General features: G+C 56.2%; 1 protein-coding gene across 19 annotated transcripts in view; it reads right to left on the reverse strand.

Annotated features, from left to right (window-relative positions):
• Positions 1-293: 293 nt before the first annotated feature.
• ZMYND8 (zinc finger MYND-type containing 8) overlaps positions 294-25,661 on the reverse strand; it is a 98,961-nt gene continuing 73,593 nt past the window's right edge. For 6 of the 19 annotated variants that reach the window (XM_081289540.1, XM_081289525.1, XM_081289539.1 and 3 more), the window contains 10 exons: positions 24,444-24,947; positions 20,212-20,592; positions 17,915-18,105; positions 14,686-14,766; positions 12,933-13,011; positions 10,807-11,046; positions 9,153-9,313; positions 8,259-8,325; positions 3,252-3,335; positions 296-1,818 (listed from right to left, as the gene is read on the reverse strand). In XM_081289540.1, coding sequence (XP_081145666.1) covers positions 1,679-1,818; positions 3,252-3,335; positions 8,259-8,325; positions 9,153-9,313; positions 10,807-11,046; positions 12,933-13,011; positions 14,686-14,766; positions 17,915-18,105; positions 20,212-20,592; positions 24,444-24,947 — 1,928 coding nt within the window. In that variant the 3' untranslated portion in view covers positions 296-1,678. Of the gene's footprint in view, positions 1,819-3,251; positions 3,336-8,258; positions 8,326-9,152; positions 9,314-10,806; positions 11,047-12,932; positions 13,012-14,685; positions 14,767-17,914; positions 18,106-20,211; positions 20,593-24,443; positions 24,948-25,661 lie in introns of all 19 variants that reach the window. The other 13 variants (XM_081289532.1, XM_081289531.1, XM_081289527.1 and 10 more) reach the window with 12 other exon arrangements.

Consider the following 25,661-nt stretch of genomic DNA (forward strand, 5'->3'; position numbering starts at 1 on the left):
GGGAGGGAGGGAGGGAAGGGGGAGGGAGGGAGTGAAGGGGGAAGGAGGGAGAGAAGGGGGATGGGAAGGAGGTAGGAAGGAGGGAGGGAGGGAAGGGGGAAGGAGGGAGGGAAGGGGAGAGAAGGAGGAAAGGAGAGAGAGGGAGGAAAGGGGAGCGGGAAGGAGGGAGGGAAGAGGAGCAGGAAGGAGGGAGGGAAGAGGGGAGGGAGGGAAGGAGGGGAGAGAAGAGGGAAGGAGGGGAGAGAGGAGGGAAGGAGGGGAGGAGGGAGAGAAGGAGGGAGGGGAGGAGGGAGGAGAGGAGGGAGGGAGGGAAGGAAGGAACCCAAGACCACACCGTGCGACTCCACGGGCTCAGTCACAAAGAAACACCATCTTCAAAAAAGATATTTAAGTTTAATACAAATTTTATACAAAGAAAATGTGAAAAAATACTTCCATATGCTAAAAGCAATTATGCTTCACAAATAAGGCCAGCTAGGCTATTTTTTTTTTGACAACTGCAATTCACAAATGTTCTTTCTCTCCTGCTTTCTTCTAATATCTGTTCTTCTTTCTTCTCTAATGTGGGTGGCTAGCTGGAAACCGTACAGCCAGCATCCTCTTATCAACAATGAAGAGAAAGTAAACGAGACTAAAATGTACAACAGAATGTACTGGAATGATATCGTACAATTAATATTCTCATATACATACATCACCTTTTGCTTTGATCAATGCTTTTTGTTTTACACAACATACAAAATGGTACTACAGCTTACGTAGTGTAACAGACAGCATGACGGTCTTGCTTTCTCATACTGCCACTGTTTCATGCTTACATAAAAACGCAGAGCTCCATCATATAAATAATACACACATGCTTCCCCCGACGCACGCTCCCCGGTGTGCATCTGCCTTTGAGTTCCTGCTTCTAGAAGCGCAGCATCTCCTCCCGTGGGTGTGTGAGTGTCCAAAGGAACCACAAACAAGAAAAGGTTTCTCTTTGCTGCCGAGTTGGTGACGAGCTGGGCAGGGCTCACTAGCCTCCGAGCATCTTCTGTAAACAGGATGTTGATTTTCCCTTTTAGGAGCCACCACTTAAACCACACAGATTAAACGGCCCCTCCCCCATGGCTCCTGGTCTGCAGAGCCTGCGTGGCAGGACACAGTGACGTAGACATCCGCAAGGGGCCACCGCCTGGCGTGCTGGGTCCCCACGGCAGAGCCTGGGCTGGAGCTCCTGACCCCAACCAACGTGCTGTGGACAGATACAGGACAACGCTGCCTTCCCCAGGGGCCGAGGGTGAGGCCTGTGCAGCAGCAAGCCCAGGCCCGGCCCAGGACCACTGTGCCCACCAGGCCCGGCCCAGGAGCGCGTGCCCCGAGGGCGCAGCCAACATTCCTTTCGTTGTTGGGTTTTTTTTTTTAACTTGTTTTTCTTTTTTTATAAGTTAAAGTCGATACAAATATAAAAAGGGAAGGTGCTCTAGTTCAGTGACATCCACAAATTGTACATTATTTACACCTACAGCAGCGGCCCCCTCCTGCGGGCGCTCGGCGAGGGCCTGGAGCGGCCGCGTGGGGGCTGCCCGTGGCCCTCCCGAGCCTGAAGGGGTCCTTCTCCGTCTCCGCCGTTTCCTATTTTCCTGGTGTCCGCGGTCCTCCCCCGTGGGACGGGCGGTCTGGTCACAGCTTGCCCCTAGTCCCAGAAGGCGTCGAGCCGAGACTCTTTCGGGATGAGGCTCTTGGCGCTGGAGCCGGCGCCGAGCTCGGAGCGGGCCGACCCTCGCTTCTCTTCGCCGCTGCCCCAGCAACTGGACTTGCTACTCCGGGAGTGGTCTGCGGGGGGAAGGCGCCGGTCAGCACCCCTGCCCGCTCTAGCCGGGGAGCCACCTTCTCCTCCCCACCCCCTACGATGGACGGTCCAAATCCCGCCACGTCCATCTCCCCCCATCTGCGGCTCTCTAGAATACAGAGGTGGAACTTAGGACCTCTAGCTGAGGAGTTTTAGGACTTAACACAGCTGGCTGCAAAATCAGTAGGGTGTCAAGGATGAAGATGACTGGGACAGGGCTCAGTCGCCCAGGAAGGATTTGCTGAGCCAGACCTGTACCCTCACTACGTCCCGGGCACCCCTGCGTCCAGGCTCAGCCAGGGAGGCAGGCCCTGGAGACTGGCCGGCAGTGTGCTTCCCCCCACCGCGGGCCTCAACCAATCTAGAGGCAACATGAAAAATAAGACCCATGACCAAATCACAAGTGTCCACCCAAGGGGGAGGATCATAAAATAAGGACAACTGTGGACCAGAGGGCTAAGCCCACCTGGACGCACAGGCCCAATGGGGGGTCTAAAAAGGATGCAGAACCAGAGCGAGACCGAGGATGGCTTCAAGGACACACAGACACAGCACTAGGAAGGAAGCTGAGTGACAAGCGGTGACAGAAGAGTCAGAGAGGAGCCAGTGACGGCCCTCCTCCAGCAGTCCAGCTCTGCAGGCTCCGCGGCCAGCAGCCAGCTCCCGCGTGCCTTGGGTCACTTACCAAGTTACTACGTTCAGACAGTTTTTTTTTTAAGCATTCTTGAGGTGAGGGGCGGACACTGGGCTGGAAGGGGTCGTGGATCAAGCTTACAGGCAGAATCGGGGTGGCTGAGGAAGGGACCCTGCTATTACCTAACGGGGCTGCAATTCTTAGTGCCTACCAAGAGGCCCGTGAGGTAAGTCGGGAGCTCTGTTTCTGGAAGACAAGGGGCAGGAGGGTCGGATGGCAGGCGGGTGTCACCAGGAGAGAACTTATTGGCAGCTCGTGTGGCCGGCCAGAAGGGGGCAGTGTTGTGGCGGGCAGAAACGGGGCTGGGGCCTTGATCTTCTGGCCCCTCCCCCCACTAGGCATCCCTGCACTTGGAGCTCTTCTGGAGCGTCCCTAGGGGGTGCCGCTGCTGGTCATCACTACACATGAGAAAAGTCCCACAGGGCAGTCACCCTTGCGGCTCTGGTGACAACTGGGACCAGCTGGGGTCCTGGAAGACTGGGGCGCGGTGCATTCGTCCCACCGGCTGCGGAGAGCTGGTGGCTGACCCTCCAGAAGCCCAGCCCAGCCGGCTCTCGCCCTGAAGCAGCAGGCAGTGGCCTTGAGAGGCGCCACCAAGAAGAAAGTTGCAGAGCAAGGGGAGCCCACGCGACAGGACAGGAGGACACGGCCACAGAAACACGGACACACACAGGACGAGGCTGGGCGAGCCGAGCTGGCCGCGGCTGGACAGGTCATACTTACACTTCTGGGCGGGGTAGTTGGGGTGCGGCTGGTGGTCTGTGGTGGTTGGGGTGGAGGCAGGCTGCTTGTCACACCTTTTGCTAACTGAAGAGATACCAAGGCAGCTCAGAGTCCGGCTCGGCGGTTCCGCACAACCCCCAGGGCGCTAGCTGGAACCCGCTGGCTTCTGTGCTCCCACCCCGGGCACCGAGGGCCACTGCGGCCTTCAAACACGTGATCAAACCCCAAGAGGACCACTGCACACAGCACCCGCCACAGGCGGGGGACAAGGCCCACGGTAACGGAAAGCCACCGGCACTTGATAAGCCCCAGGGTGTCCAGATTTTGAAAGCAAAATCCTCAAAACCGCCTGCTCTGCTAACAGCCTGATCCAACAAGAAGACAGGCAGGCGCTGGACGCCATGGGAGGAAGGTAGCATCCGGGTCAGTGAAGACAGTGGTGACCCGGCCAGGCGCAAGGAGGGATGGAGGGCGCTGGAGAAGCTGGGGGCAGGGGGCAGGGTTGCAGAGGGGCGAGGCCACTCCTCGCCCACAAATCAGACCTGCAGCTGAAAGAGGCGAAGAGTGGAAGAAAAGGGTCTCGGGGAAATAGCTGGCGTGGTCAGGAGTTTGGTGGAAAAAACTGAAAATAAGATGGGCGCGGGGCAGGGGGGGGGGCCTCCAGGGGCAAGGAAGCCTGAGAAGGAAACGGACCCCACCACCCTGCAGGTGGCCACTGTCCCTTCAGCTTTGCAGACTCAGATGGACAAAAGGAGACTTGACCACGGTTACAGAGCAGATGCTCCGGTCCCCAAAAGGGTATGACGGGAAGGAGGGGGAAGGAGATGGGGGTCAAGTGGGGTCAGTGGACGGTGCCCCCAGCAGCAGCACAAGAAGAGGGGGTGTTGAGGACATGGCCTGCAGGGTAGCCCCCAAGGAGTAGCCTTAGTGACACTGGAGGAGGAAGTCACAAGAGGACCTCACCCTTGCCTTTTGTCTAAAAATCAAATCAAGAAATGGAGGTATAGGAGAGGATGTTAATAAGAACCAGAACCAGCAGGAGACGGCTGGGGAGAGACCCCTGCTCTAGTTCCTGTTCCCCTCTGTCGGCCCGAGCAGCTGCTTCAGGCAAAATCATTTTTTTTTTTTTTTTTGTATCGAGAGACAAGGTCTCACTAAGTTGCTGAGGCTGTCCTTGAACTTGTGATCCTCCTGCCTCATCCTTCCAAGTCTCTGGGGTTACAGGCATACGCCACAGCACCAGGCTCGGGTGAAGTCTTAAAAGATGAACAGGAGAGGGGCTGGGGTCGTGGCTCAGTGGTAGAGCGCTCGCCTAGCATGCGTGAGGCACTGGGTTCAATCCTCAGCACCACATAAAAATCACTGTGTCCACCTACAACTAAAAAATATATATTTAAAAAAAAAAGAAAAAGATGAACAGGGGAGGCCTCTGCCACCTACCAAGGGAGCTCACACCCCTACTTAAACCTCTCCTTCCACACGGACTCCTCAGTCCCCCCGGCACAGGTACTGCAGACAGCTCAGGTGCCCCCTGCCCGGTCCACCTCCTGCACATCTCCCCTGCACTGACCAGCTAGCCAGATGGGTGAGGGGGCTGGAGATGAGAGTCTTGCTGCTCTGATACAACTCCTCAGCGCACGTGGCTTTGGGAAGAAACGAGAGCACTCGGGTCTGCACTCCCACAGGGCCACGCGGCCCATGGCCCTGCTGCTCAACACGCAGATGTCACCAGTGCCCTGGCGCCAAGTACTCCTGTCCTTCCATTTTGCCGATGAACCCTCTGGTTGGTACTCCTCCTCTGCCAAAATACTTTTTTTTTTAATTTTAAAATTAAAAAAAAATTGGGGGGTGCAGGTGTTGGTGGGGCTGGGGACAGAACCCAGGTCCTCATGCATACAGGGCAAGTGCTCCACAGTGGAGCCACACCCCAGCCCTGCTGCCCTTGCCCAGTCTCTTTCCAAGCCGTAAAACGGGGGACCACGTCTCCTTCAGTGTAGTCCCAATCTTCACAAAAAAAACACCTGGGGGAAGACCCCTTTAGACATGGAAGTCCTATGAGCCACACCCCCAGCCCTTTTCTATTTTGAGACCAGGTTTCACTAAGTTGCTTAGGGCCTTGCTAAGTTTTGAAGCTGGCCTGGAACTTGTGATCCTCCTGCCTCAGCCTCCCGAGTTGCTGGGATTAACAGGTGTGGATCACTGAACCTGGCAGAGCTGGCCTGGAACTTGTGATCCTCCTGCCTCAGCCTCCCGAGTTGCTGGGATCAACAGGTGTGGATCACTGAACCTGGCAGAGCTGGCCTGGAACTTGTGATCCTCCTGCCTCAGCCTCCCAAGTTGCTGGGATCAACAGGTGTGGATCACTGTACCTGGCAGAGCCACTGTTAAGTCAGCTAAAGTAAAGTATGAAACTCCACTCCTAGTCACAGCTTGAGGGTTCCACAGCCACAGGGATTAGTGGCCACCAGTGTGCACAGTGCAGATAGAAGACACGGCCTTCAGGGTAGAACACTCCATCGGCAACGCGGGCGGTGGAGGAGGGAGCACGGAGAGAGAGAGAAGCGTATTTAACCACCTAGGGAAGGAGGCAGCTGAGCGGAGAATCTGGCTATGACAAAGGACAAGAAGCAAGAAGCGGTCAGACGCTGAAGGTGGCCAGGAGGGAAAGGCAGAGCGTGTCCCCCATGTCACACGGAGGGCAGCAGGAAGGAAAGGCGGAATGGGGGCTGAAGAAAGGGGTTTGGAGGGAGGATGAGGCGGATGAGGAGCTGTGCTTCTGAGGCCAGCGATCAAGATTAAACGGGCCATGGGACAGATCTGTGGTCCTGGGGAACGTCCTCCAGCTGCGCCTCGGCTCGGTGCAGGTGAGGAGTCACAACGCCTGGCTGAGAAAACAGAAAGGCCGGGGCACCCGGGTCCTCTGAGCAAGACTGCGGCCCAGGGCTGAGCCCAGACACCAAGCCACACAGGCCACGTAGGAAGAAGGAGCAGGGGAGCGGGAGGAGGCGCACACCAAGACCAGGGCCACGTCTGCGGTCCCTGTGACTGAGCCCCACGCGCACGACACTACCACTTCTGACTTCCAACAGCAGTGCTTTGGTCTGGGTCCTGCGGGTGAAGCTCGGGTCTGGGGTCACCTAAATCCTGGCTCGGCAAACAGTCTCCAAGTGACTCGGGCCTCCGGGCCTTGCAGGACACAGTGACTTCTCCCCCAGGCACTGGGCGTGACCAGGAGGACAAGTGCCTCCTGTCCTTCGGGAAGCACCTGTGAGCAGTCCTCTGCCGTCTTCGACGCGCCAGAGAAGGGGCTTTACCTGCCCGGCTCAGGTCCCCCACCGGCAGCAGCCACAGGCTCCCAAGTGACCTTCCTGTCACTTCCCCAGATACCACGATGCTTCAGCCCTGCACAGCCCAACGCCTGCTTCTGCACTTCCAAACTCATTAGCGCACACCCACACCCCCCCACACCCTCACATTGGTTCTGTGTCATCTTAGGCCTGCTTTCCTGCTACCACGGCTGAGCGAAGCGAATGGACAGAGACCACGGAGCCTGCGTTTACTCTCTGACCACCTACAAAAAGGCCCTCCAGCCCTGACCACTCTCTCCCGGCCACCGTGCCACATGCCATCTTTATTCTGGCAGATCCCACACACACAGCGGCACGAGTCTCCCCGGGCCACCTCCGTCACCACCTCACAGATGCAGAACCTCTGAACGGCACCGGCTGTGGGCAGCAGCACTCTCCAGCCTGGCCCTCCTCATGCGCCCCCTCGCTCTGACACACCCACAGTCCCCTCACAGGCTGCTCAGTTCCTGTTTTAAGCTCATTTTTTTTCAACTTCGATTCCCAAAGAAGCTTTTATCATTGCAACTCGTTCAAATTGCCATCATGAAAGCCAAGCTGCAGGGCGATATTCTGGGGCTACCACGCCACTAGACCTTCAGTCACTCTGGCTCTGTTCTGAACCGATCTGAGATGCCGTGGCACCTCAGTGCCACGCTGTGCCGTGACTGGAGGTTCCATCTGGGGACTACAAGGGAGCATGAAGGGAGGTGCTTTTTTTTTTTTTTTTTTTAATATTTTTCAGTTGCCGATGGGCCTTTATTTTATTCATACGCGGTGCTGAGAATTGAACCCAGGGCCTCACACATGCCCGGCTAGCGTTCTACCACTGAGCCATGACCCCAGCCCGAGGGCGGTGCTTTTCTGACGGCACTTCCATCAAATCCAAGGTCAAGTTCACATCCTCCCTAGACTCACTCCGGCCACTCCACCATCTCCACCGTCCAGTTCCCACCGGCCCTTCCAGGCCTGGCCTCCGGGGAACCTTGCCCACCTGACCACAGACACTGCTTCCTCTAAGCGCTCGATGTGCACAAGTGACATGAAGTTTTTGGTCTCCAGCTGAAGAGAAGCAGCAGGCAGAATGGCCCTGGGTGAAAGGTTATAGGCAAGAACCCTGAATTCAGCAAGACGGTCCTCAACGAGCCAGGCCTGGGTCTGAGCCCACCTGCAGTGGCCAGAACTGGTTTAGGAAAGTGCGGGGAAAAGACCACGGGGCTGAGAAAGAAGGGCGGCCCGAACCCCAGGAAAGAAATCCACACGTCTCAGAAAAGTCCCCAAACAGCCTGCAGAGGGGAGGATGGTCCCGAAACACCGCCCACCTCCACACTGTCTTCGCCTCTCTGAAGGCCCGAGGACCCTCAGGAGCTGACTGTACGGCGCTTTGCTTACCCTGCATTTCCCAGAGCAGGACCCTGTGTCCAAATAGTGTCACGTGGGCCCCGGTAAACAAAACCCAGGTAGATCCTGACCAGTGCGGAGAAGTGTGGGGAACTGCCTCACCCAGCCACACCCTCGCCCCTCAGGCCCGCCCAGCTGAGGCACCCCAAAGATTCCTAACAGCCTGAACACCACTGCCCTAACCCTGGGCTCCCTGACAAGATGGCTCCCAACCTGCCCGCGTGAAATGAAAGCGCCATTCGCCCACCAGGGGGCGACATACCAGAGCCTTGGTTGGAGCCTAAGAGAATGGAGGAGGGCGTCTCTCTGGAGCCAGAAAGGTCGAGGGTCTAGAAATACAAAGAAAGATGGACTCAGGGCACTGGGGCCAACGGAGCCCCCCAGGGCATCTCGGTGCCCTCCACCTGGCGTGGTCCGCGGGGCCGAGTCGGACAGGTGTGCACACACCTGTGCTCTGGCTCCCAGACTCCTCCCTCGCACTCCAGTCTGAGCTTGAGAATCTTCCCCGTGGCCTGCACCCGCTGGCTGACCGACCCAACACCCGCACAGTCTGCTGCACCACCGAAGGAGAAATGGATCCGTTCACTTTGGAAGCCTCTTGTGAGGCAGTACCATCCCCGAGACCAGGGTCCCCACTGATAATCTGATGATGACGGCCAAAGTCCACCATGACTACAAACATAAAAGATGATCCGTGTGCCCCCCAAGATCGATGTCACGGGTACAGCCCAACGGGAGATGAGCGGGTGTGACCTTCATGGTCCAACATGGCAGCACAGGCCAGATGTGGCTACTGGCATCTAAGTGAACTAAGGTCAAATTTAAAAATCTGACGCTTGGTCTCGTTCACCATCCTGAGTACTCCACAGCCGCAGGGGCTACTGGCAGCCACAGTGGGTGGGATCCTCCCCACCACAGAGTTCTCCTGGACGCGCTGCTCTGAACCGGGAGGGTCCTGAGAGCAGCTGCCAGGTCCTGCACAGGCCAACTCAGCCTCGCCTTCTGGCCCGTCCACGGGGGCACGCCCTTGACCCCTGGCTTCTGACTGTTCCAGACAAACCCAGACAGCATGGGACTTTGGTGGGTGGGACACACAAGGGCAAGGGTCTTTGACACAAAGGGTGGGTGGCACTGGCCAGGCACACGGGGTCCTCACCGAGCCGCTGTCCTTGCTCTTCTCAGCTGACGGCTCCTTCTCTTTGGAGGCGCTGGTGGTGTCCGAGGCGGCTGGCTGGGCGCCGGAGGAGCCCCCCTGGGAGGGCTTGTTCCCAGTCTCTGCGTTCACCTCCGCATCCGCTTCCTGCTGAGGGGCGGTGGCTGGGGACAAAGGGGAGAGAGGGAGGCCATGGGAAGCCAAGCACAATGGTTTCAGGCCCCGCGTGGAGCCCACTCCGCGCCCCACAGCACCAGCGGTCAGGCCCCACCCAGGGTCCAGTGCAGACCCAGGGAGGCCAGGCACCCAGAGGTCTCCGAGTCGGTTTTGTGAGAGCGCCTTGGCTTCCTGATCCTCAGCAACTCAGTAAGTCATTGTGGAAGGGAAAGCGTGTTCTCGGAGCTAATGACCCGTCCTCAAGAGCCCGCCACGACTTGGAGGCTGGTCCACCACAGCCCTGGACACTTGTTTTTGTCTGAGGCAGGTGGGAAAGACCCATCAGAGAGCACAGAGCTTCTGAGGACGGTGGGGACAGTGGGCATCGGACAGTGACTCATATAAACCAGGCTTCACCACGCCCAAGACAGTGTGGCCAAGCTGCAGGGCCCGCAGGGGGCACCTCACACACTCCAGACACCAGCGGAGTGCCACGCACGCCATGGCAGCAGGAGTCTAAAGACTGCGAGAAGACACCTCCCGTGGACGGCGACAGAAAGTGAGTCGGCCACCGGTTCTTACGAATGACATCTTGTTGGCACACAGCCAGATTCTGGCTACAAAGCCTCAGAGATATTCACTAGGACCTTCAGGGTCTGCCGGCCCTGGACTGCCGTTTCTCAAGTTAGAGTCACTCACACGCCAGCTCTGCACATTTTGCTACAGACATACAACCTTGTGATTTTTTTTTTTTTAAAGAGAGAGTGAGAGGAGAGAGAGAGAGAGAGAGAGAATTTTTTAATATTTATTTTTTAGTTCTCGGCGGACACAGCATCTTTGTTGGTATGTGGTGCTGAGGATGGAACCCGGGCCGCACGCATGCCAGGCGAGCGCGCTACTGCTTGAGCCACATCCCCAGCCCCTTGTGATTTTTATATAATATTTTCAGTGAATTCTTTGAAATGGAGACTTTTGAGGGTGGGGGAAGTGCTCTGGATGGCACCCAGGGTGCTCTACCACAAGCGGCACCCCAGCCCAAGACTTTCAATTCCAACCCCCAAAAGCCAGAGTCCTTTGCCACAAAAGCTAGCTCTGAAGATCCGCTTTCGAGGCGTTACTGAAAAACCCCCACGAGGCAGTCCTCTCTGCTGCTGCCGCCGCCTCAGCAACACAGGCCGCGTATCCCCGTCATTTAGAGATGGGGTCTATTCTCACCCCCAAAACAGGATCGACCCGAGTACTGCTGACAGGGGAGCGGCCCGCTCTGTCTTGGGGCTGCCCTGTGCCCCGCGGATGCCGAGGACCATCCCCGCCGTACGAGAAGATCAAAAGCCCTGCGCACGAGTCGGCAGCCAGGCGCCCGCGATCAGCTCCGCGATCAGCTCCGTCTGTGCGCCCCGCTCACGCTCGCTCTCAGAACCCACACCAATCAGCTAACCGCCCTCAGCGCGGGGTCCCCAGGAGCCCAGGCCCCCGCCCTGCCACCCGGGGTGCGTGCTACCTGACTGGGTGCAGGACTTCATGTGCTCGGGCCAGTGGGCCTGCTGGCAGGGGTAGTCGCAGTAGCTGGTGTTCCAGCAGCAGTAGAAGATGGCCTCCTTCTTGCAGTGGGCACACCACTGCTTCTTCTTGGTCTCGTCCACCGCCTGCTGCTTCTCCAGCTCCAGCTGCTTCTTCACCTCAGCAATGAGCCGGTCCCGCTCCTGCTCCAGGCTCTGCCGCATCTCAGCCATGGTCAGCTCTGGGAGAGGGGCGGGGGTGCAGGCTGCATCACTGACCCCAGCTGGGCACAGGGTGGCTGCACCCCCACACTCAGGCAGGGGTGTAAACCCCAACTTGGAAAGGCCCCCACCAGCTGTGTGACTCTGGGCCCATAACACAGCCTCTCTGAGCCCAAGCATCATCTGTAAACCGGGAATCCGCCATTCGGGCCTACAGAGCCACAGGTGACAGTGTCTGTGAGGTCCCCGGTATGGAGACAAGAGGAGACCAATGGTGATTCTCAACCCCACAGGACATCACAGGAATGCCTCAAACAAACCCTTCAAGTCACAATTAACATGTACTTTGTTTCCCAAACATTACACAGCTTCTACTATCTGCAGGTGTGGCTCGAAGCCATTAATTAATTTGTGGAACCCTTCTAATAATTCTGAGGGGTAAGGACTACCATTCTCTCCTCTCCCAGAGGGGGAAACGGGGTAGAGCAGGGCCTGGGACTCAGAGGTATGTCTTGTGGCCCTAGATTCAAGGCACCAGAGGAACTCTGGGGCTGATCACTGTGCTAAGGACAAGGGTCAGGTCACCCAGTAATGAGAGTTCTCTAGGTTTACATCAGGCAGTCAAGATCAGTTACTTCAGAAAATAAGTCCACCTGCAAATCATTTGCAAGTGACCTGGGTAGAAATAAAGGAAAATGAATCATTGTTCAATTCCTGAAATACTCTTTCTGAAATTTGAAAATTTTTCAGAAAAATTAATCCCTTATAAGGAAAACAATCACAGCGGGGAGCTGGGGGGCAGGCCCGTGATCCCAGAGACTGGGGAGGCTGAGACAGGAGGATCCAAGTTTGAGGTTAGCCTCCAGAATGTAGCAAGGCCCTCATCGATTTAAAAAGACCCTGTATCGGGGCTGGGGATGTGGCTCAAGCGGTAGCGCGCTCGCCTGGCATGCGTGCGGCCCGGGTTCGATCCTCAGCACCACATACAAACAAAGATGTTGTGTCCGCCAAAAACTAAAAAATAAATATTAAAAATTCTCTCTCTCTCTCTCTCTCTCAAAAAAAAAGACCCTGTATCAAAAATTAAAAAATAAAAGGATGGGGCTGTGGCTCAGTGGTTGAGTTTAATCTCTAATACTCCAATAAGGGGCGGGGACAAAGAAAACCACCACATGGTGGCAGATCTGAGCCTCCCAGCCACCCAACCGACACAGGGATTCAGGACAGAGAGGAATGGACTCTTCAAGGAGACACCACAAGCCACTGAGATTCGAAAGGCACAGTTGCAAGCCCTGGCCCACGCCCTGTGAAATGAGGGAGATATGCAAACCCAGGAAAACCTGGGGGAAACTGTGTAGCCCCACCCGGGCTCCCCGTCCAGCCCAGCTCGGATGCAGCCCCTCTGTAAATGTCAGCCCCAGCCCAGGCCAGGGCTGCTCCCACTCTCGGGCAGCCTGTGCCCGCCCGTCCTGCATCACCCTGTCTCTGCCTCTGCCTGGCTTGTGCTGAAAGTCTTTTTGGCCATGTACCACGCGGGACCCGTCTCCTCTGGGAGCCCCGCAGACCCTTCTCAGGAGACATCTCCTCGGATGTAATCATTTTTCTACACGCTGGCTAAGGCAATTCCTAAAGAAGCCCCATGTGGAGGGTTCTGTTGTATCCAGATTTCAAGTGAAGAGACTGAGGCACCAGCAAGTTACGGAGGAGTTGGAAGCTGAACCACTGACGTCGGTGACCGTCCCCGGTAGGTTAGCCTCAAAGGAAAGCAAGGTTCCCACCAGTGACCTCTCCGGGTGAGCCTCCCCAGGGTTCGGTGTGTCCACCCCCCTCAAGCACACAAAAATGGCGCGTCCCACTGGCCCAGCGTGGACTCTGTCCACTTCTGGGCCCAGCAGCCGGGACCCACCCAGGTTGTGCTTCATCTCGGAGAGCTCCTGCTGGTGCAGCCACTGCAGCTTCTCGATCTCGATCCTCAGCCTGCGGATCTGGAACGAGAAAAGCAGGTTCCGACGAGGCCCTGAGCGGGTCCAGCGACTCCCCAGCAGGCCCCAAGAGCTCAGCCTCTCCTGACCCGAAGGGTCACAGGTGCCACGGGGCTGACTCGGGCAGCCAGGCTGGGCGCTGAGCTTCCCCCAGCACCTGTCTGGAGACGGGAGCCCCAGGTTGACCCAAATTCACGAGAAATGCTGGCTCTGAAGACCAGCAGAGAGCACCACCTACCACGGAAAGACCCGGCACTAGAAAAAGCCACTTAGAGAGAAGGACCAAGTCCCCCAAACAATACATCAAAAGTCTGGATAGAGGCGGGCACAGTGGCGCACGCCTGTGATCCCAGAGGCTCAGGAAGCTGAGGCAGGAGGATGGCAAGTTCAAGGCCAGCCTTGACAACTAAGCAAGACCCTGTCTCAAAGTAAACAGAAAGGCTGGGGTGAAGCTCAGTGTCAGAGCACCACTGGGTTCAATCCCCAGCACCCCAAAAATAATTTTTAAAAATTTGCATTTTTGTCTTAAGAAAATTTAATAAAGGTAGCTGTGACTTTTCACCTAATAAAACATCCTGGTGGAATCCATGATTATTCATCTGAAATTCCAAAGCCCAACATCTTTGAAATGAAAGGGTATCCTGAGGGGAGGAGGATAACCCCGACTTGGACCATATTGATTTAAAGGGAAAAATAAGCTTGGACTGAACTGATCTGAGGGTTTTAATCATCAAGCGGCTTGGTCACACATGACAATGCCAACGTGGACACACTTTGGTTGTCACAAGTGAGGATTACTACTGACACCTAGTGGGTAGACGCCAGTGGTGCTACGAAGGACAGTCCCCAGCACAAAGTCACAGGGGCTGAGGTTGAAAACTTCTGATTTACCCTCCGAGGGTGAACAACCTCATTTCAGTGCCAAAACCTCATGCCAAGTGGGCGGGGAGGGGGCTGGATATCACCCTCCAAAATGGGAAAACAAGTGCGGCCCCCATCTGACCAGGGCTTCAGGTGAGACACTACGAACCCGCTCACCCCCAACCACAGGCGGGTTCTTAAAAGGAATTCTTAAACCCACTCCTCCTGACCCTTTATGTTCACACAGTTTTCCTTCAGAAACTGCCAGGTCCCCTCTTCTTGTCTGAGCAAAGCAAAGAACCCTGTCAGAGGCTGTGCATGGGACTCCCCACCTCCGTCCTCACCCTGCCACCTGCACTTCACCTGGTGACCCGCGAGCTCCTGGCCCAGGCTGTCCCAGCCACACAGCCAGCAGCGCATTCTCCAGGTCTATCGGCCAGAGAGGGAATTCTGCAAACTGCACTAGAGAGTCGCTTTCCCAGGGGACAGTTTATGCTTCACCAGAAGTCTGGGGCTTCTCTGGGCCACCCGAGAATCTCTGAATGCAAATGCTTAGGTCATGACTGCAGAGGGGCCCAGGCCTACGGAAAGACCACGGCGCTGATGCGACATGAAGCGGAAGGACGGGTCTCCGTCTCACCCATGGACTAACTCGGATGGCCAAGGGGCACAGCTGCTGGCTGGGCATCGGGGAGGAAGTAGCCCGCCCGCCCACCCCTCAGACGCCGGCCGGGGGCCTGGGCAGCTCATGCACCACGTCACCCTTAGAGCAGCCTCTAAGGTCCAGGGCAAGTAAGGAGTCCTGTGACCTCTGACCTCGGCGATGGTGCTTCCAGTCGTGCTCTTGGAAAGATCGTTGTAGATTTCCGTCATCGTCCCTTTTATGGCATCCATCATCTGGAAGACAAGGACAGACCATCCAGTCACCGTCGGCGGCTGCTCCAGGCAACAGAACTGACATCGACGTGGAGAAGGCAGCCGTGACCGGGCCCCTCCCAGTCACTGGTCCTCCTGCCCTGGAGACTAGTCCACGACTCTGATGCTAGTTCTACACCCACAGACTGAGCCGGAAAGCCCCAACCGGTCCACAGGTGGGTCCTGCCTGACACGGCAGGTTGCAGGGAGAGGGGGGCTTGTGGCTGTGGTTGAGTTCTCCCTCCCTCTGGCGCTCTGTCTCTCTCAGGGCTGGGAATGAAATCCAGGGGCTCGTGCAGAGCAGGCAAGTGCTCTACCCCTGACTTACACCCCAGCCCTGATTAATGCTCCTTTTAAAAACACGTTTACTAGGGAAGCTGAGGCAGGAGGATCGCAGGTTAAAGGCCAGAGAGTGAGACCCTGTGTCAAAAAAAATTTTTTTTAAATAAAGAGGCTCAGAAGTAAAGTGCCCCTGTATTCAATTCAATCCCGAGAGAGAGAGAGGAAAGAGAGGGAGAGGGGGAGAGAGAGAGAGAATCCACAGCACACCATGTAAACTGTATATTGCAATTTTATTAAAATGTAAATTTATTCATTTTTAACTTTTTTAAGTTGTTGCCAGACCTTTACTTGGTTTATTTATTGGCAGTATTGAGAACCAAACCCAGCGCCTCACACATGCCAGGCCACATCCCCAGCCCCTAATGCAGTGGTTTTTAGGGACTGAGTGGTCAGGGTCATAGCTCAGTGACAGGATAGGTCCACAGCATGTTTAACAGGCACAAGGGCCTGGGTTCAGTCCCCAGTGCACGCTCAAACATGCATACAAAACACCAATGGCTTTTAAAATATTTGAAGTGACTCATTCATCACTATAAATCAATTCCAGAACATTTTCATTATGCCCCAAAGAACGCCCGCTCCCCATTAGTCTCCACCCCTCCAATGTCCCCATCCTGCACCTCCCAGGTCTCTGACAACCCTGGCCCTTTTCTGGTACTAGAGGCTGAACCCAGTCAGGGGCACTTTCCCTCCGAGCTCACCCCCAGTCCACTTTATTTTTTATACTGAGGCAGGGTCTCACTAAGTAGCCCCCGCTGGCCTCAAACCTGTGCTCCCCCCGCCTTGGCCTCACACTGCCGCGATCACAGACGAGCCCAGCTGTCCATCAAACCTCAACCTGCCCTCTACCCTACAGGTTTGCTTATTCCAATCATTTCCTGTAAATGAACTTGTGCAACACGCAGGCCCTGGTGCTGGCTCGAGGCCTGCCCACCTGCAACGTCTCATTCCTCTGCAGCTGCCAGGTGGACTTGGCCATTTGCCATTTTAACGCCCTCAGCCCGGGCACTGCCTGCCTACTTCATTCCCATCCTCTTTCCCTTTAACGAGTCTCTCAGTGAAACCAGCCAGGGCAGAGAGAGAGAGAGAGAGAGAGAGAGAGAGAGAGAGAGAAATCCACAGCCACCCAGAGACCTGCTGACCAAATGTGTTTGTGGGAAGACCTTCTCTCCTCCCTCCCCCCCCACAGGGGCCAGCAGGGGTCAGGAGAGAGGTCTGTCAGGCCTGCTCTGACCGCGGCCAGTCTCTCCTGGGCTTTCCCAAGCTCCAGCTCAGAGGGAAGGCGGGACAAAGGACACCCTGCATCCAATGCCTCTGTCCCGCCATAGTTTCTCACCTTCCCTGGAACAAAGCCAGGTGCCAACAGAGCGCCCGGCGGGGTGTGCACAAGGGACTGGGAAAACCAGGCCAAGGCCGCCCCGGGGCCTGCCCACCAGTGGGGAGGTGGCCATAAAGGAAGGCCTGTTCGCATTCTGTTTTGCACAAAAACAAATCCGTGTGGGGACGCAACTGCATGACAGCTGGCGGGCCCCAAGAGAGGAACCCCAATTCACCCCAAAATGGGAGTCAAATGAGTGGAATATCTGTTTTGAGTCCCGCCCTCCGCGGGCTGCCACCAGGGTACGCACTTTCTGCTGTGCGTGGTTCCCAGGGGGTCCTTCTTCACGGACCCCCGGACTCTGCTGTCAGGCACATCCACAGAAAGCACTGGACCAAATGGCCTCACAAGAAAACGCGGGACAGTGGGGGAAACTCAATACGCCGCGAAGGCAACGCTGACTTTGCATTTTGAAGATGGAGTTGTGGAGTGACTTCCAAGCCTACTTCCAAATACAGCCACGACCTCGGAATTAATAAGGAAGGCATTTCTGCCGAAACACAGAAACCCGGGCCTCCAACGTCAGGTCACCTCAGAGAGAGAAAAGTTCATCAGGAACACCCCACCCCCATCCCCCAAAGTGACCCTGTTGGTTCTTTTAAATGGTGAAGAAAACATCCCTGGAAACAGGTCCTGCCTCAGAGGAAAGGGGACTGCAGGGGGCGGTGGAGGGCCCAGGGCCACAGGAGCCAGGAACATGGGCTTAGTGTCAGTGATAAGCTTAACCACCGGCCAGCCTCAGTTTACCTATCTGTAATCAGCTGGGACCAGATCAAAGGAGGGGGACAGCAGGGACAAATGCACATTGAAATGCAGACAATACCAGATACCACCTTACATCGACACTGAAAACACGTCCCCATCAGCCCTCTTCCAACCCCACAGAGCCGTCAGCAAGAAAGGCTCCCGGGGGTGGGGACTGCGACACCCCCGTCAGTCTCCCTCCAGGTCCAAGCCTTGACACAAACAGTATCTGGTGACATTAAGCTTCATTTATTTAGGTTTTTAAACTGAATGGATTTAAATAATAGGAATCAAGTTTAAATAGAAATATTAACTCAAAACCGGCTCAGGCGATGAACAGGCCAGAAAACCTTCGTGAGTGGCACGTCGCTGACCCTGGAATCCTCCCCGTTCAGAACCTCAGGGGCCCTGAACCCCTAGGTCGGCTGTCCTCTGCACTCAAGGAAAGCCTGTCCTTCATGAGCAGCCTGAATGCCAAAGGGGACTCCAGCGCCTGGTGGATTTTATGGGCTGGTTTTAGGATCTAAGCCTTCCTGGCGTGAGATTGAGTCCGCCCTGCAATACCCTGCTGAGAACGGACTTCAGAGCCAGTGCGGATCTGGGCTGGGAGCAACAGGGCCCTCTGCCCAGACCCCCGCAGCAGCCCACCCGGCACCCGCCACTCACTTTGCTCGTGTACTTGGCGATGTCGGCGGCGACGTCGGCCGAGGCGGTGGCGATGGGCAGGTCGGCGCTGACGGACGACGCGAGGGTGCTTGTGCAGCCCGAGCTGCTGATCAGGGGGGATGGCTGCGTGCTGGTCACCAGGGTGATGGTGGACGTGGATGGGCTCTGCGTGACCTCCTTCTGCTGGACAGCTAGGAGAACAAAGGGTCCTGGTCACCCCAGAAACATAGGAAGGGCTGTCCCAGCACAACGCTGTGGTGACAAGTGCAGCCCAGCCCTTGACGCACCTTGTGGGCTTTTCTACTCTACAGTGACCAAAGGAGCCAGGCTGGGTCCCAACCCCAGCAGAAAAACTTGAGCAAACATGAACCACCTCTGAGAGCTCAAGGTTGTGAGGCAGCCCTGGTACCCCGAGTGTCCGGGGCAGACTCCAGGTGCCCAAGGAACCCCAGCTGGTTCCGACCTGCAACAGGGCAACGGAAGAGGGGGCTCTGTCTTCCAGCCCCACACCACCCTGGACGGCCCAGCCCTTCTGCCCCCATATTGTCCGACTCTCCTGACTCTCCTGAGCCCCCACTTCACCCTCCTTGCTCCCTCAACCTACCTACAGGCCCCAAACCTCCACACAGGTCAAAGCAGAGGTCAGTTCACCTGGACTCCCTGTCTAGCACACCAGTGTATGATGGATTACACCTTAACTAGTGGTGCGGGAGTGCCCAGCTGATTCAGGTGTGTCCTACCACCTTAACTAGTGGTGCAAATATGCCATCAGTCCTTGTCACTTTATTTTGAGACAATTGGAAAGCTGAGGACCATAATGTCCACAAGTCTTTCTGGCAGCACCAAGCCTCCCCTGGGGAAGGACCATCTGCTCACGGGTAGGAAGACAAGACACACTCATCCTCATCTCCAGCAACCTAGATCCAGCTCTGTCCCAACAACTGTTCTTTTTTGTACCAGGGATTGAACTCAGGGACACTGGGCCACTAAACCACATCCCCAGACTTATTTGGTATTTTATTTAGGGACAGGGTCTCACCGAGTTGCTTAGCGCCTCGCCTTTGCTGAGGCTGGCTTTGAACTCCCGATCCTCCTGCCTCAGCCTCCCGAGCTGCTGGGATTGCAGGCGTGGGCCACTGCGCCCAGCTCCAACCACGTTTTAAGCACTAGGTCACTTCAACTGTCTTCCAATTGACCTCTCCAGTTTTCCTCCTTCCTCTCCCGTTCCCCAATCTTTGGAGGGTTACATGGGGCTCCTCTGAGGTCCAGCGACCTTTTACCTTGCATCCTGCTGCTAATCAGAAGCCTGCTCACCAGGGTGCACTCACTAGGAGACTTTCAATCAGGGGCCCCACCTTCCAGGATCTGGAGGAGGTTCCCTGAGGAACCAGATGTACCCCAGCCTCACAAACCTGGGCAGCTGACCCTGGGCAGATCAGCCCTGTGTGTGCCCTGACGTCAGCTGCAGATGGAGCGTCCTGCTTTCTGGTGGGAGTTTCAATTCTGCAAATTCAGCAAGCAGTTCCTGCCGCTGGCCTATCTCATGGGTGTGGCAAATCCCTGGTTTTTGGAGTAAGCTTTGCTGTCAACCTCTTACACCGACCGTACTCTTCCCAAAACAAGGCCAAGGGCTTTGCTCATGCGCCCATGGAAACGCTACACAAAGGTACAACTTTCTTTGCAGCACTGCTGATGGTAGGAAAAAAAATGGAAGTAACCTAAGCCCACCGGAAAGGAAATGCTTTACATGAACTAGGGAATACTACGCAGCAGTCCAAAAGAAGAAGGCAGGGCCGTATGCTGGGACACAGGCAGACCTCGAAACATGCTGATGGGTGAAAAAAAAAGCAAGTATAGTACCATTTTTATGTCTTAAAAAAGAAAAAAAGGGGAAAATAAGTACTTTTATGGTGTCGTGGGGGGGGGGGTGTAGATACTTGTGCGTACATGCATAGGAAAGGGTTTTAGGTGACTGGTCGTGGCTACCGAGGAAGGAAGGACAATGAAATGGAAGGTGAACGGGACAACACTCAACAAAATTCTATATAAACATCGTGTCCCCTTTCTGAGAAGAGAGGCATGTATCACCTTAAAAAAAAGTTTTGTTTTTTTTTTTTAAGTGAAAAAGTGAGTTGCAAACCAACTTTAAAAAAAATAACGCCAAATGGAACGTGCGAGGCCCTCAGGACACAATGGCCGGAACACAAACGGGAGGGAAAAAATAAAACGGCAATGGTGTTTGTCCTGTCGATGTGGCAACGGGAGTGGGCGCCACGCAGAGCAGAAGGGGGCTGTACCTTTCACAGCCTGTCTGGTCTGATATCTCGTCCCCTGGGAAGACTGAGGCTGCTGCTGCTGGCTGTGCTGCTGCTGCTGCTGCTGCTGACGCTGCATCTTCTGCATGTGCCACTTTTGGGAGGACGTTTGAAACTTACTTGATGAGTTCCACACGACCCGCTGCACGGCCGGGGCAGTCTCCTTCGGTAAGAGCGGCCTCTGCTTTTTCACCGGGCTTCCTGTGACGGCGGGGGCCGGCGCGGTGACCGTGACGGTGGACGTCGTGCTGGTGGTGGCTGGGACGCCGGCCACGGGGGTTTGGGAGGAGGAGCGGGTGGGCACCGGTGTCTCGGGGGGAGACTGGCTGCCGGAAGTCGTGGACGGCGGCGCTTTACCGACAACTACAGCCAGGGCATGGAGACAAACAGAGCAGGTTGGACTCGGTTCCGGCAGGGACCTGCCTTGAGTTCTGGGCAAAACCAACCAAAGCCAGGGGTGCCCAGGGAGGTCCGCACCAGGTGCCCACCCAGGAGCAGCAGTTCCACCTTCCATCTCTCCTCCACTGAGCCCGGCTGGCATCGAGACCCAAGCCACGACCCCTGGGGGTCAGGAGGTGAACACGACCCCCCACCAGGGAACGAAGCAGGGGGTGACAGAATCCCTGCAAGTGCTTATCGGAGAAAGGACTCACTCCAGAGGGGCAGGGGAAGCCCTTCAGCTAGGGATCCCCTAACACCCGCACCCCAAGAACCAGATGGCCTCTCCTCTGCCAAGCACTGAGCAGCATGGAGCCACCACCCAGAAAGAAAAGCCCCCCGTCTCTTCCATCCCCTCCAGGACACTAACAGGAACTCTGCCCCGCGCACGGCCAGAACCTCCCCAGCACAGTTACTCTGCGAGTTTTAGCTCTGGACATCTGCCCGCCCGGCCGTCTCGTGTCCACGCACATAGTCCAGGCTCTCCCAGTGTGTGGTGGTCAAGTGTAACGTGTTCACGTCTTTTAAAATGAGTTTCTTTTAATAAAAATATTGTCAACAACTACACAGGCAGGACTTGAGAATCACAAAAACTGTGCATGTGAAGGCCTGAGGTGGCGCCCGCTGCCCTGCGGTCTTCCTGCGGGCAGAGCGAGGACACAGGGAGGGGCCCAGACCATGACAGGGCCACCGTGGTAAGGAGACAGCGGGGCAGGAGCGGCCGAGGCAGAAGAGCCAGAAGCACTGAGAGAGCAGGGGGCTCGTTCAGCCAGGGGGTTGGTCATGGCCACCAAAGTCCCAACCGTGGATTAGGCGGACTTGGCCCCAAGAGGACATCAGGGAACACACTGCAAACACGGGTGCAGGTCAACCGCCCCTGACCTCAGACTCTGTGCTGCCTGGACATCAAACTCCTCATATGAAACACGAGAGCGTGATGAAGGGAGGACGATCAGGATGCCGTGGGGTTTCGGGGCCGGGAAAAGGAAGCTGAGGGACAGCAGCTGGCCGACTGGGGGCAGGCCTGGGGCAGCCCTCCTGCTTCCCTGGAGGGGAGCATTCAGCCGGCTGCTGGGCATCAGCCCAAGCGGGGCTGGGCGGGGTCTCTTCCTGCAATGAGGGGTCCCGATCCTTCCTGGGTGACCTACGAGTACTGGACACAGCCCCTGCCCCTTCCAGGTACACAGGAGGCATTCACCTGGGCTCTACTGAGAGCCGGGCAGAGGCCTGGCACAGCCGGGCTCCCACCTGCAGAAGCGCATTCATTCAACGCCTCCCTCTCTGCCAATGACAAAATGTGTGTATCGCTGGGCGCTGGGGCCTGCGTGCCCCCGCCAAGGGCGATGCCAAAGGGTCACTCCCTCCTGATTTACAAGGGCAAACACGCAGCTGTGCGGTGGGGCCGTTGCTCTGCGAGGGTCACGCTGCTCTCCCTTCAGGAAAAGGGATGGGGAGCCCCAAAAGCCTCCCGCCTCCAGCTCCCCACGTTATCATTTAGGCAGATTTCAATTTCTAGGGTTTTCTGATGATTGCTGGGGGGAATCTCAAGGAGACTTCACTGGCTAGAAATCTGGAGAATTCATACCAAAAGGGTGAAGCCCTTAAAGGGCCGGCACCCCGGGAGCTGCCCATTCAAATCCCCTGACATATTCCAGACCTTGCCGCCCTGCAGTAGCAACCCCGTGGGGAAGGGTGACAGGACTCCTGGGCGCAGCAGGGCGCAGGTCTCTAGGGGCTCCCTTTGCTTCTGATCAGAGCGGTTCTGCTCTGAAGGTACCTACTCCACCACACGCCGCACTCCAGGCTGAGGGTGAGCAGAGTCCCCACGGCACCCTCCCAAACGCCCTTCTCCTCAACTGAGCGGAAGCGAAGGCACTTGGTAGGGACCCTGCTCCACTGCAGAGTCCAAGACCGAGCCTTCGAGACCCGAACCACCACGCAGGCTCTGGATGTAAGACCATTCGGTTTTTCCTAATCGCTAAGAAGCTGCCAACTGAACTGGGTTCTAGAACCTTCTGCTCAGTCATCCAGCATCTACTCAGGGGCTCCAGGAGAAGTTTCCTGGAGATGTCAGCGTAAGGAAAAGCTCTATTTTTTTTTTTCAACAACTGGATTCATTTTGAGTTTTTGGAGAGTGTGAGATCTTTTAAGGATCTCTTCCTTTTTTGCTTTCACGGCCAGGAAGCTCAGAGCCCAACTCTAAACGCTGACAGCACGTACTTTTGCCTAAAACTGTTGCCCAATTATTCTACCTTCATTTCCCTTTTACACTGACTTCTCAATTTTCTTTCTGTTTCATGGTTATGCATTCTTGTCAATCTGCTGCAAATCCTGTCTGGAAGAGGAAGGGGCATTGAACGAATCAATCAAAAGGCCTGTTCCAGAAAGAACACAGTATGAATGTGCCTCAGGAGTCCTGTACCACCTACACCCAAATCACACTTCCACCATCCTCACAGAACAAATGCTGCTGCCCGTTTTCTCTGCAATAATAAAGAGCCGCCTCTCAGAACCCAACGCATGACGTCACTGTTTTTCAGAAGCATCTATGAATCTCTGAGATGGCCAGGGCCGGCCGGCCTGCCTTCTCTGTGCGGCGTCTCCTTTCCCTCTCCCTCCTGCACGCTTCAGAGACATCCTGTTCCCTCTTCCTGAGCAGTGGGAGACCCTCTCTCCCCACTAACAACTGAGACTCCACAGCAGCAAGATCCTCCACACACACTGAGACCTTGCTTTAAGCCACCAGGCTGGGGAAATTCAAAGGACACAGGCTCACATGCTACTCAACGGTTTGGATAAGAAGTTAGCAGCTGTCAGAAGTAAGGCACAGTCAGAAATTAAACCTGGCTACGCTTTAAGTTACCCACAAAGTACATAAGGCTTTATGGCTGTGACCTCTAATCTGTCCTCAGGCAACACTTCTCCAGGGACCCTGACTAATTCTTCAGTACCTTCCGTGGGCATGCTGGGCTCCACCCACCACCCATTTGCCAAGCCAGCTGGAAAATGTGCTGACGGCTTTGTCGGGGCAAGAACACCCTCCGACTCATTCCCAAGCTCCTGCTAGAGGGCTTTCCTGCGGAGACAGGGTGCTCTGTGAAGTGTCACGCCCTCCAGGGACACCTAACAGCTAACACCAGAAGGTCCTGTCGCCACCTAGTGGTAGAGGCCAGGATGCTCCTTGACACCCTCCACAGGACAGAGAACTCTGTAGGGCCAAGTGTCACTAGTGCCAGCCCTGGGCTCGGGTCAGCTAAATGAACAGGACGGACATCAAAGCAGGTGGCATGTCACCAGACACTGCCCCTTCAGTTTCTAGGTCCTTGAAAGGCTCTCGGGCACCACTTACCAAACAGTTTCACGTTCTCGTAAGAAAATGTACCTGGTAATGCCTGAGTAGCATGAGGGACAGACAGGAAGCTGGACTAAGGAGGACCTTTGACTGAGCCTGGTCAGAGGTCGACATGGCAACAAACACTTCAGGGACATGAGTGAGCCTGTTGGAAAAGCAGTGGCTGAGGCTAAAGAGGACTTCACTAAAACCAACGACCGTTTTCTAAGTGCTTCCTTGCTGGGCTCCCAAGCCATCTTAGTGGGCACTGAGCAGGCCAAGGTCGGGGGGCCGACACCTAAGCCCTGGTCCTGTTCTGTCCTCAGCCATAGGCCGTCCAAGCTTTCCTCGCTGCCCAGGGCTGGGGCCCCATGGCTTCTGCCAACACAAAACCCGGGGGCGTTGCAAACCCAGGGAGAACCTGCAGACGGACACAAGGACTTACCGTCCTGCTTGGGAGGTGGCTCTTTGGGTTCCTTCTTGCTTTTCCGGCCCTCTCGCCCAGGATGGTCGTCTCCCAAGTCTATGACAAGTTCACTCTCTGAATCCGAGTCCAGGCCCAAGTGCACCGTCGGGGAATCCGTCTCATCTTTGCCCTTCAGTTTGTCCTTGGCGGGATGCGGGGACGGCTTCGCTCTCTCGGCAGAGTCCCTCTCGGGCTCGGGGCTGGCCTTCGCGGCCATGGGCTCTGCTTTCTCGCCCACTGGAGACGCGCTCTTCGGCTCCTCGGGGACCTCCGCGGGGTTGGCGGGCTTGGGCTTTTTTTTGGCAGCGGGTGGCTCCTTGTCCAGCGCACTGCCGTCCTTGTCCTCCGCGTCTTCCGGCTCATTCTTGGACTTCTGCTCGTCGTCACTGAGGTACTCGCTGTCGCTACTCTCCGACTTCTCGGAATCCTCCGAGTCGCTGTGCTCCACGGCCGTGTACACGTCCTCCGAGATTTCATTGATGCCTAAATTCCAAGAGAGAAAACCCAGGCTGTGGCGCAGTCACGAAAAGCAGGACCAGGAAGTGCCGATGGTGCCCATGCCAAAGGCTGGAGGGACAAAAACACACTCAAATCGCATCACACTGGCGCGGGGGACAGGAGTAAATGGAAGCAGCGGCTGGACACAAGTGACCAGCGGGAGCCGTGTCTGCAGAGGCCTCGGGCCTTAGCCTTCAGAGGTGACCTGGGACCTCCCTACACATGATTAAACACGAGCAAGCTAAGTCCACATCGCTGGTAAGAGAGGGAGCGGGCTGGAGGGACACAGGGACAAGCCACTCCAACCAGCCGACCTGCAGGTTTAAAAGTAGAGGCTCAGGGCTGGGGTCACAGCTCAGTGGTGGAGCGCTCGCCTCGAACATGCAAGGCCCTGGGTTCGACCCTCGGCACCACATAAAAATAAATAAATTAAATAAAACGTACGGCGCCCATCTGCAACTAAAAAAACATATTAAAAAAAAAATAGAGGCTCAGAGAATCACCTGTCCTAGGACACAAAGCCAACCAGGAGACAAAGCAGAAGGCCGATCCCAGGCTCGGACTCGTCACCAGCCTCCTCCTGTGTGCTTCCAGAGCCTCTGTGCCCTCACACCCTTGTCCAGGCCTCCAGAAGGAAGCCAAGGCCCCGAGCCCACCCAGCCGCGGGCACCTTCACTGGGGACTGCCGTGTGGGCGGCA

This window comes from Spermophilus citellus, assembly GCF_964194105.1.
Source record: "Spermophilus citellus genome assembly, chromosome: 4".
Taxonomy (NCBI): domain Eukaryota; kingdom Metazoa; phylum Chordata; class Mammalia; order Rodentia; family Sciuridae; genus Spermophilus; species Spermophilus citellus.